The 11,763-nt window shown below is 43.1% G+C and overlaps 1 protein-coding gene across 1 annotated transcript; it reads left to right on the plus strand.

Moving 5' to 3' along the window:
- LOC103708973 (ras-related protein RIC2-like) lies at positions 1 to 6,588 on the plus strand. The gene is made up of 2 exons (XM_008794103.5): positions 1 to 359; positions 6,010 to 6,588. Exons 1-2 carry the CDS (start codon positions 136 to 138, stop codon positions 6,440 to 6,442), a joined length of 657 nt encoding a protein of 218 aa, XP_008792325.1. The 5' UTR covers positions 1 to 135; the 3' UTR covers positions 6,443 to 6,588.
- Positions 6,589 to 11,763: the final 5,175 nt, after the last annotated feature.

The following is an 11,763-nucleotide window of genomic DNA, read 5'->3' on the forward strand; positions in this document are numbered from 1 at the left end:
AAGGAGCCGATCTCCCATTAATTTAAAAAGAAAAGAGAGAGCGTTCCGACACGCAGCGGCACAGACGCGCGGCGCCGAGAGATCCAAGCGCGGCGCTTGGTAGCGTTTTTTCTTTGCCCTGTTTTGGCGAAGGAGATGGCGGAGGCGTACAGATCGGAGGACGATTACGATTACCTGTTCAAGGTGGTGCTGATCGGGGACTCCGGGGTGGGGAAGTCGAATTTGCTGTCGAGGTTCACGAGGAATGAGTTCAGCCTGGAGTCCAAGTCGACCATCGGGGTGGAGTTCGCCACCAGGAGCTTGACCGTGGACAGCAAGGTGATCAAGGCTCAGATTTGGGACACCGCCGGCCAGGAGAGGTACCTCCTCCTTTTGTCTACTTCCAATGGCCCGTCTTCCTTGTTTCTTTCTTTTCTGCTTTGCCTCCTTGGTCTGGTTTCTTGTTTTGAGTTGGACGAGGGGTTAAGAAGGGTTCTGAGATCTGGGATCTCCGATCTTTATAGGACTCGGAATGGGCATTAGATGCCACCAAAAATTTGCATGATCTGCCGATTTCTTGGATTTATATTAGGTGGAGAAGAGTGATCTGCTAGGTCCCAATCCTTGGTGTTATATATTAATGATTTGCGAGATTTGCATTGCTGTGATGCCAGGAAGGGAGAATGGTGAGGTGATTTTCCCCGTATTGTTTTGGGGTTTTATGTCATATTGTTATGATCTAGTATAACCTGGGTGACCAAAATAGGCTATTACTGGGTTGGAGGCACCGTGTGTCCGTTGCCTGAGAATTTGGATTAGAATTGAAACTTTGTCGATTGAGGGGGAAAGTTACATTGCTTGGTAACTCGGGGGCTGGGATCTTCCATAGTGAGGTTTCATATATTTGGTCCTCAAAGAACTTGATGCGATGTAGTCGCCATGCGATGCTGTCTCAGTTGGTTCTTAATATTAGCTCCAACATGAAGTAGTTGATTGATGTCCATTGAAGTCAGTCCTCTTACGAACAATAGGCTGACATATTATTGAAAATAAAAGGTCCTTGCCAACGAGACTATGGACAATTGAATGGTGGTGTCGTGTGATAACAGCACCGGATCTCAAAATGAGCATTTTTTAGTGGAGGTGAATTCTGTATCAACTAGTTAATGTCAAAATTGAGCTTAAATGCTGTTCTGCTAGGTCTGTTGGGCCTTGCATTGGGTCAAGTAAGCCAATGATATCAGTCCACAAGATGGATTGCTATCATGGTTTATTTTATTTTTTTTTACTTTGAGAAAAATTGCTGGAAAATATCTTATAGGTGAAAGACTACCAATATTTATTTGTTTTTGGTTTCTAGGAAAGCTGTACAATGTAGACTATGACCGATGGGATGAATGTCATTTTAAAAGATCTATCACTGATTGTGCACCGGAAGTATATGAGGCTAAATATTTTCAAAAGCATTCTAGTTTTATTTTGCGTGCAGTAATGAGCATCGAACCGGTACCGGTTCGGACCAGACCGAACTGGAAGGAACCGTCCGATTCTGTCAAATTTTAGCCGGTTTCGGCTGGCTGGGGTCGAAACCGTTTTTCATTGCCGAACCGACCCGGTCGAAGACCGGTACGGCTTGGTTCGGGCTGAACCATCCGGTACAGCTCGGTTCAACATTTCTTGATGTGCAGATATACACTCAAATACACACAGACAGAGGTGACATCCCCTTGTACTGCTTTATGAAGTCTTTCACAATCCAATGATCATGACATAACAATTAGCAGACTGTATGCAACGAACTCTTGTGTAAACTATCACCTATAAGTGGACAAATGGTGGCATGCATACTAGAGAATGAGGGGTGAGACTCCATGTCCTGTGCTAAAAGCATGTCATGGGAGTTCTATGGTTATGGTTGGGGAAGGAATACCACCTCGAACCACATTTTAGAGACTGAGGCTCGCTGACATGAAGATATATGATCTATGACCATACCTACATGAAAGATTTATAAGATGCTAAAACCTCCATAGGGCCTTAGCTTCACATGGAAGTGCTTGACAGAGGATCTTTGTGCCTGGGGCAAGGTCTTACCTCCAAAAAGACTGAAAAGCTAGGCATTGAGGGCTTGGTGGATGTGATGACCATAGACATGGTTTTCTTGGAGAATGTTAATATGGTCTAAGGGTTTGCAATAGTTTCATTAGTTAGGGTTAGAGTTAAGGTTTTGTAAAGGTAGAAGGTGGGAGATGGAGGTGACTCCTTAGGTTAGGTTTCTAGAATGTGGGAATGTTCCCAAAATAGAGCAACCCCTCTTTCTCTTTAAATAATGCTTTGATAAAAGTGATTAAACTAAATAGAGCACTTGGATTGATATTTGAGGGATTTTTGATAGTTGACCTGGTATGAACCATTTGATTGAAATGGAGGGAGTAGCCAGGTATCAAGGGTAGATGTAGACTTTGAATCGAATCCTAATGCTTTCTTTTAAATCTATGGTGTGAATAGTTTAGGGCTTGAAAAAAATCTTAAGGAATAGGGGCAAATGCAGAATTTTGGAAGTGTTTAGATTTGTGCATGAAACAAAGATGAGACATCCAATTGGCTAATGGAGGAGAGGCAAAATTTTAGGATGTATCAAGTTACTATAGGCCCTTATGTGGAGGGTAGAAAACACGTGTGGTTGGATTCCAAGGTCTCACTTTTTTTTTTAAGGTGAGCAATTGTGTGTAGGTAGATATGATCTTGCTGCTCAGTATAGTGTGTTTTAGGAACAATCAAACACCAAATGAACCATGTGCGCAGGTGTCAAGTGAGAATATGATAGGTTGAAAGTGTGTTTTTTACTTGGTCCTTAAAGTGGAATTTAGGTCCACTATATTCATTCCCTGGTTACACCTCTGATTCTTCTGATTCAGAGTTAGCGCCGATCCTTATCTAATGTAAATCTTTATAGGTGTGGGTATAAGTTTGTGAGGCTGATATAGATAGTTCAATGCATTGGATACTTATACTTGTAAGATATAGCTAGGACAAAGAAGGCTCTGGATATATCTTGGATGCACCTACGAAACTTGAATACCAGAACAGATCGAGTTTGGGGGCTGACTGACATCCCTCTAGGGGTGCATTCGACGACCCTTGGGTACTCCTTCCTCCAGTACTTAAGGGGTCGGCTGGGTAGACCACATCTCAGGCTCGGAGGCGTTTTGGTGGTTTATGTTGCTTAGCACATTTGGTTGGCTAGGAATACCTGAATTTTTGGGAAGAGAAGCCAACCATCGCGGACCGTATTGGAGAGGGCTCGGGCGTAGGCTCCGGAGATCATCCACCTCGGTCCTCTAGAAGAATTCTTGATAGCTCGGGGCACCTGGGACTCTACCTCTGCTTATGTAGCATTTTAGATGGTGTTTATCATCTAGAAGCCCTCACCCTCGAGTTTTCTCAAGATGCACTTTAACGGATGTGTGTTGAATGGGGGCACGAGGGGAGGAACGGGCTTTATCATCAGTAGCCTAGACTCCAGACTGCTAGCTGTGGGCGGGTGCCCGATCTTCACCTGCTTTATACCGGGTGTGGAGATGCGAGACACTTGGGCTGGCTTTAGATATGCGCGGCGTACTTTGAGGGCTGACGCCATCTTGATAAAGGGTGACCCAACGACAGTGATTGACTAGATCCAGAGTTAAGTTAGAGAGGCGGGCTCGCATCCCCTAATTCAGGACATATGTTGCTTGGCAAGAGGATGTATCTTCTTTGAGGTGAGACACGTTTACCGAGAAGCAAACGAGGTTGCGGACTAGATGGCCTCGTTTATGGCTGATCACTCCAGCGGAGTACCATGGACTTCTGAGGCTTAGGTGCCTAGAGCGTTTAGGGATACTTTGTTTTCTGATCTTCTTAGATGTATTCACACCAAAATGGTGTGATACGCCCGTCTAAGCAAAAAAAAGTGAAGGACAGTATAGATAGTTAATTTTAGGGTTGTGATACTGGCATTGTTATATGGATATGTATTTTGTCCATGGATTCAAATAATTGCTAAATGATGGAATTTATGGATGTTGATGTGATTTTTTGGAATTTGAACTATAATATATCATTATGTTTTACAGATTTTCCTATATATGTATGAGATATAATTTAATCATTGTCGCATCCTATCTGTATTGAATCTTTTCTTTTTCTATTTTTGTTGTATCAGCATATGCATATCATGCAATCTCCATACCCTCTAGGCCCTAATGGGGCTTAATTTGTTCCCTTATCAAATTTGTAAGGAACACACCTAGGGGGTTCATCTTATTTATTTAGTTACTTTTTGTTTTTGGATGGGTGGGGGGTACAGTACTATGGGAGGGGTGAATTTAGAAATCTGACTTTAGATGGGTTAGTTTTGGGACTCGGTATAAGGTGGTCAAGTTTAGTGGCTGTTTTTAAGTTCTAGGTCTCTGAAGTTTCTATGAACATGCTTGATGGCAGATGAGGTCCAAATAAGCCTTATGGAGGGAGGTTGATGAGGTTCTAAAATAGACTCCCTAAGCTGCGGTTGTGATTCAATAGAGATCGGCTGTAGGTTTTGGGGGGCTAGGTTTGAATTGGATTTTAATCAGGTTATCTACAATTTGTGGACTCCAGGCTGGGCCGAGGTTTAGGAACCCATGCTCCTTATCTTAGGAGATCTTATAATCCTAAGAAGAAATCTGATGATCTGTCCTCATCTCATTCCTTAAGACATTTCAACAGATTTAGTGCTTCGAATTATTAAAATATACTATTTACAGTATAACTTTCAGTCATCTAGAGTCTGTGGATTATTGCAATTAGGATTATGTTTGGGCAAGACAATGTTTTATACCAGCAGAGTAGCTGAACCTCCTCTCTGCCTACCTCTGTTCCATTGTTTGAGAGAAAACCCTTCTTTAAGATCCTGCCTAATAAATTTCAATGTCAATCATCCAGTTTTAGAAAGCCAAACAACTTTTCTAGCATCCTAGTATAAGCAGGAAGAAGGAAGAGCATTTTTACGATTTCAGAAGATGGAAAGCACTTTTTAGGTACTTCTTCCTCTTCGAGCCAGCAAAAACTATTCGGTTGTCTTGGTTGAATATTTTTTTTTAAGGTTACAACGGAATGAGTACTTATTCATTTATTCAAATGTCCCAGATAAACTTATGGGGGAACCAAACAAGGCCTAGGTTGTTCCCTGGCAACAATATTAACCTCCTGCTGTCAGGAGCCTTTACTCTCTTTATCATGATTGAATGAATGTGCTCGTGGATACAAATATCGTGCCCTATTGGCCTTATCCTTTGCATTGTACTATCAGAATATATTAACCAGCTAACTTATTTGCCCAAGCGGTGATCTTTTGCTAAAATTAATATTCATTGTTTGTAAGCACCAACATTGACTGGGTATCCACTAATAATCTCTATCCACACTTCAAAGAAGTTAAATGGGAGATAATGTACCTCTGCCGTTCCCTCTAGATGCACTTGATGATTTTTGAATATGATGATCGGTGCTGTCTGCCTCCTTTCTACAATTGAAAAGGAATGGGATGTTCTGATAATGTTAATTGTTTGTACCAATCAACTTGGTGATGGCGCAGTGCTTTCATATATTAATATTTGTCAGAACCTGTAGGGTTGCAATCTTGCTACTGAAAATTGATGTGACTAATTAACCAAGCTTTCAAGATCAAGTTATTCTATATCTTAATATATCAAATCAGGTTATTCTATATCTCAATATATCAGATAATGAATCACACTCTATAGGTTAGTGAGTTAATATATTTGCATATTCAACTCCTGTCAAGGCTATCATGTGCCTTTAAGCAAAGGTTTTGCATACATGCATATGAATCAAATAACAAGTGACCACAAGGATAGGCACGGCAATTTTTACTAATTATATTTATGCAAGCATCTGTTACAATCACAGGTTGGACTTCATATCAAGTCTGCATTAGTGCATCTCTGGTCGAAGACATGTTTATAATGTGGTTCCATCGTGTAAGTGCAGGTACCGTGCCATCACTAGTGCTTACTACCGAGGAGCTGTGGGTGCACTACTCGTCTATGATGTTACTCGGCGTTCTACATTTGAGAGTGTTGAACGTTGGCTGAAGGAGTTGAGGGACCACACAGATCCCAGTGTGGTTGTCATGCTCGTTGGTAACAAGTCCGACCTCCGCCATCTTGTTGCTGTTTCCACTGAAGATGGAAAGGCTTTTGCTGAGAGGGAATCACTCTTTTTCATGGAGACATCAGCACTAGAATCAACAAATGTGGATAATGCTTTTGCAGATGTTCTGACTCAGATTTATCAAATTGTATGCAAGAAAGCAGTCGAGGCAGGTGATGATGCAACATCTGCTTTCCCCAGTAAAGGAGAGAGAATAGATGTGAAAGATGATGTTTCTGCGCTGAAGAAATCTGGCTGCTGCTCTGGCTAGCAAAGGTGATGCTGCACAACATTTAATTTCTTCATTTCGCCCATGCTAAGTATTCTGCTCAACATTTCTCATGGTGGATTTTAGACCACCATTTTGTGGGACTCAAGTGCTTGAAATTGAATACATCAAGATTTTCTTACATTTAATACTTGGATTCTTAAATCGTGAAGAAATATATTTTAAGATTCACTGCTTCTCCTGGCAAATTGCAATGGTCAGAGGTGCAGAGATTTTACGTTAAGAATTTAAAACAGTCTACATTAAGGATGAGCTTGTGCATGCTTGTTGCATAGAGTAGGTAAAATTCTAGGCACCAATGTTAAAGCAAAACAAGTTGCTTACTGTCTCCATGACCAATTTTCTTTTCATTCATCATAAGATTAAAAGATATGAAAAAGTATGGAACTCATGAAGTGGACAATTTTATTGACCAGTTACATATTTAACAGGTTTCACTTGGCAGAAAGAGCACGCTGTGATTAAATTTACCAATTAAATTAATGGAAACGGGAATGAGAACCTATAGGAGGAAATGTCCGTAAAGTAGGCTAAATTTTGTCATCCTAGGATTAAGAGGAAAATCAAGTGACATGTGGATGGGAAGGCAATAACTAGAATTACAAACGACGGTTGTAGAGATGAGATCTTTGAGGTGGATGGATGATAAATTTAGCAAGACTGAAGCGGATGAGAGCAAGGGTACGATTGCCTGAGGTTCCTTTGAGTATATATAAGAAGTCTCCCTGATTAATGGTGTCATTAGAGATTTTGCAATCTGATAATATGTTTGTTTATTAGTGTGGATAGAAGCTGGAGGAAATCTCGGGCTGGAATCTTAATAATTTGAAACCGGGCAAGCAAACACTTAGCGATGGGATTTCAGATATCCATTCTTAGGATTACCCTTGAATGGCTGACTTAAGATGGAAGCATTATTCAAAGGAATCAAAATGTGAGATGTGAAACCTTAGCTTCGTTTAGAAGTCAACGAAAATTCAATTGTTCTAGAGACGAGAAATACGACGGAAGATTACCTGGATGGCATGGAGCATGGCTCGTTTTCTTTGTCCTTTTCCGTCCGTCGTTCTCTCGGTTTGCTTTTATCCTGGAGCTTGTTGGCTCAAAACTTCCAGGGATTTGAGGAGAATTTTGTAGAACTTGATGCGGCAATTTCCAATGTCAGGGATTTCTTTTATAGACTCATTTGGTTCGATGGAAAAGGAGAGGAAAGTAGAGCTAATGAGAAAATGGAGATATACCTCATGTTTGATTGGTTGGAATTTTCAAAAAAGAGAGGTAGAAAACTAGCTTTGCCATGAAAATAAGATTTCCATATTTTATGAAAAAAAACCTATGTGGGACATTTAAAACTCCAATTCTTACCTACTGGGAATTGATGTATTTTTTTTTTCAAAAGTATATCTAAGCTTTTAGATGGAATGGGATAAAGTTTTTCCGTTTATTAAGAGTATAACATGTATTTTATGCAACTTTACCAAGAAAGCAGATACTCAACTAGACATAAGTTACTTTGAAATATATCATTTTTTTATAGTTAACCAAATATATAAAAATTATTTTTCTAAATATTATACATCTAGGCATCAGCTCATAAAAAAAATATTTCAGTAGTGAGGAAATCTTTTTTATGCAAACCAAATAAGTCCTCATATTAAAAGAGAAAGGTAGGGAGATGGAGAAAAGTGGGCTGAGCTGTAAGTACTTTCCGAGTTTGTTTGTCTGAAATTGTCGTGGGCTACTTTGTGGTGCATATAAAAGGAAATTTGGTGGCTATGTTTTTATTAAGGACATGTGCAATGTAGTGTGAGAAAATATGGATGGTTGCAATTTCTTCAAAAGGTCTTGAGAAGTACAGTTAAACTTTCACATGGAGTGGAAACCTTGAGCGCTAGAATTATTGCTCAAATGTGATAAGGCCAGCTTCAATTTGAGAGTACAGCCATCTACATAAATCGCATTACCATCTTTGTTTAAATATGCAAAGAAATATATCGGCAATTGAAATACAAGGGCTTGGTGTCCTCAATAATTATAGTAATATCAGGCAAGGTCCCGAGAAGAAGATTAATACTTTTTTTCCCTGTTTTTTTCAACCTGATTATAGGAAGCTTGGAAAGATAGCCATATCCAGATTCACCTTATACATCATACCTCCCATTGATCGAAGGTTGCCTGGCGACTTTCATAATAGGGATGGTAGATGTGAAAAAATTGGATATCGTTATATTGCAAGACTTATTTTATGGTGGGCTATTGTGTTTTATAAAGTTAATTAGAGTCAGGCATATGTTGTGGTTGAAATCTGGCCTGAAGGTGACCACGCCGGAAGAAGCCGAGGAGACACCGGCCGGGATGGAGAAAGAGGGTCACCTCCTGCACTCCGGGTTACCTGCACAAAGCCTTGGCCGGAGATTCCGACGAAGGTCCTCCGATGGCTAAATTAGTCAGGCTTTTGGAGAGGTTTCTGGGTGCCTTATCTTATAGCTTAAAATAATTTATTATGGCTTACCGAAGGCCTTTTCCTACCCTTTTTTATAGGGTGAGTGTCTCGGCCATTACTTGAAATTTCGGATCGATTCGTGATCAGCTAGCCATCAATTGGAGGCGGCGTACAATACGGAGATCAATCCTACCGGTGGAGAATTTGGGAGATATCTTTCCGGATTTGTTCTGGGGGTCCACCAGATTGTTCAAAGCGGAAGTAGTCGAGGCAGCTCTTTAATGCGTTGCGTGCGCACTTGCGAGACGTTACCTGGTGTTATGCGAGGGATTAGTCATCAATGCCCTACCCTCCTGAGGCAGCCGTCATAATGACTCGCCTTTAACACAACGATCCAGAAAGATCTGCTGAGGAAGCTTCTAAGTCTGCCACGTGGCACGATCTGGCCGCTCGGCCGCCTGAGCATGGAATCCGTAGGATCTTTGATGGGATCAAGGTCGGCTCGGCCTTGGGCGGAGGTCGGCCTAGCCTCTGGCCGAGGTCAGTTTGGCCTTTGGCGGGTTTTGAGGTCGGCCTGGCCTCTGGCCAAGGTCGACTCGGCCTTCGGCGGGGTTTGAGGTCGGCTCGGCTATTGGCGGGATCCGAGGTCAGCCTGACTCTTGGTGGGACCAAGGTCTAGCCTGTTCGACTCTAAGACCTACTCGGCTGGAATTGGCTGACTCCACAAGACGATCCATTTTGCCTCCCATCAACATAGCATCTCATTATTCTCATGGTTACTCATATGTATCACTAGTGATTTAACCTTGTTTTCTCGTTCATTTTCTAAATGCATCATACAACCACTGTTCTATTATTTTTCATGTTGGAATATAAAAACAAACACTATCATGGCACATGTAAAATAAGCTTAGAGAAGTCCCTCCCAGCCAAGTGACAACTCAGATCGACGAACCAGCTTTAGTATTGTGACGGCCATGTGGAGTGGCCGAAGCTTCTCTATAAAAATAATCCTTGGTGTTTTGTTTTACATGCTTTCTATACAGTAGTTACTGTCTTCTTTGCCACTCATCATTTTGAAAAAAATCTCTGAACCCATTTTATATTTGTTTCTTTACACATTTTTTTTCAGAATTCTTCTCCTCACCGAAAAAGGATTGCCTAAGATTTTAATGGATGGGCATACTCTTATAAAGAATAAGCGTGATTGACGTGACGACATTTGACAGAGCAGCAGGAGCTGGATCAACCAATGAGGCTTCGGGCTTCGAAAGAAAAGTTTATGAGGTATTTTGTCCTTTAATTCAGATGACAATGCTCACATGAGACTAGTGCGAGCTTCTGATGTACCAAAAAAAAATATAGTGGCTCCATTAAAGTTGGCTCCATTATTGAAGCAGATATATGTATGCTTGAATAATTATTCGTTTAGTAAACATAATTGCTACCGTGGAAGCTTTTTACTGTTTTCAGTGAAGCTAGCCTTCGATGACGCTGGTGGTGGCACCTTTCTTATTCACGTGCGATGGATGGCATGGATGCATTAATTCTAGAGAGGGAGGAATGAATCTAACCTGCATTAAATTAGGGTGATTGGGGTCTGTTGCGGGATTTTCACCCCGGCAACAGCCTTAGTCCCAACCGAGCCGAGCAGAAAGAGACCGCGTCCCCCACGAGGTATTGTCCGCTTTGGGCGCTCCGGTCCGCGCGTCCAGCGCTGACGGAGGGAGACGTTTCCGGCCCGCGCGTCCAGCGCTGACGGGGGGATTGCCTTCACGGTTTTGTCCCACAAAAGGGCCCTCGTGAGGAAAAGGCTTCGCCCTCCTCATTATAAGGCACGGAACCTTTCCGCTCTAGCCGATGTGGGACTAAATTCAAGGCCCCCTCCCCCCCCACAACATAGCCCCCCCAGCGGGAAGGTTCCGGCCAGGTTTTACCCCAACGGGCCCCCACAGTCCTGGAGGGTAGTCAATGGAGAGAGGAGGCTGGCCCTTCCTCTAGCGCCATCTGTTGCGGGGTCGGAACCCCGACACCAGCCCGCACACCGGACGAGCAGGGAAAGCATCCGCGTCCTCCCCGAGGTATTGTCCGCTCTGGGATTGCCGCTTCGGGTCTGCGGGAGGTCGCCCAGGGCCGTGGCCCAATGACAGTCCCGAGCCCTGCCGGCGCGGGGGTCCGCGGAGGTACTACCCCTACCCTCACGGTTTTGTCCTACAAAAGGGCCCTCGGTGAGAAGAGGTGTTTGCACCCCCCATTTAAGGCACAGACCTTTCCGCTGATTATTCGATGTGGGACTAAACTGGGAACCCCATCCCACAACACAGCCCCCCCAGCGGGAAGGTCTGTTGCGGGATTTTCACCCCGGCAACAGCCTTAGTCCCAACCGAGCCGAGCAGAAAGAGACCGCGTCCCCCACGAGGTATTGTCCGCTTTGGGCGCTCCGGTCCGCGCGTCCAGCGCTGACGGAGGGAGACGTTTCCGGCCCGCGCGTCCAGCGCTGACGGGGGGATTGCCCTCACGGTTTTGTCCCACAAAAGGGCCCTCGTGAGGAAAAGGCTTCGCCCTCCTCATTATAAGGCACGGAACCTTTCCGCTCTAGACTAAATTCAAGCCCCCCCCCCCCCCCCCCCCCCCAACAGGGTCTATCCTTAATTCATGTGACAAATGATTAATTTGGAACTGAGATCAGTATAAAAGAAGCAGGTACTTGTGGATCAAACTCAATACTGACTGTGGATGTGGATCGTGTAGTTTGAAGTTTTTATACCCCTCTTATGTGGATGGACGGGGTGAAAAGAATGGAGCAATGCCATCTCTCATGAATTGGAAAGGCCCTTGGCCATTGCTAGGCTCACCTTTC

The sequence above is a fragment of the Phoenix dactylifera genome, chromosome 9, assembly GCF_051530095.1.
Source record: "Phoenix dactylifera cultivar Ajwa chromosome 9, Ajwa_hap1_PhDact_Kaust_v1.1, whole genome shotgun sequence".
Taxonomy (NCBI): domain Eukaryota; kingdom Viridiplantae; phylum Streptophyta; class Magnoliopsida; order Arecales; family Arecaceae; genus Phoenix; species Phoenix dactylifera.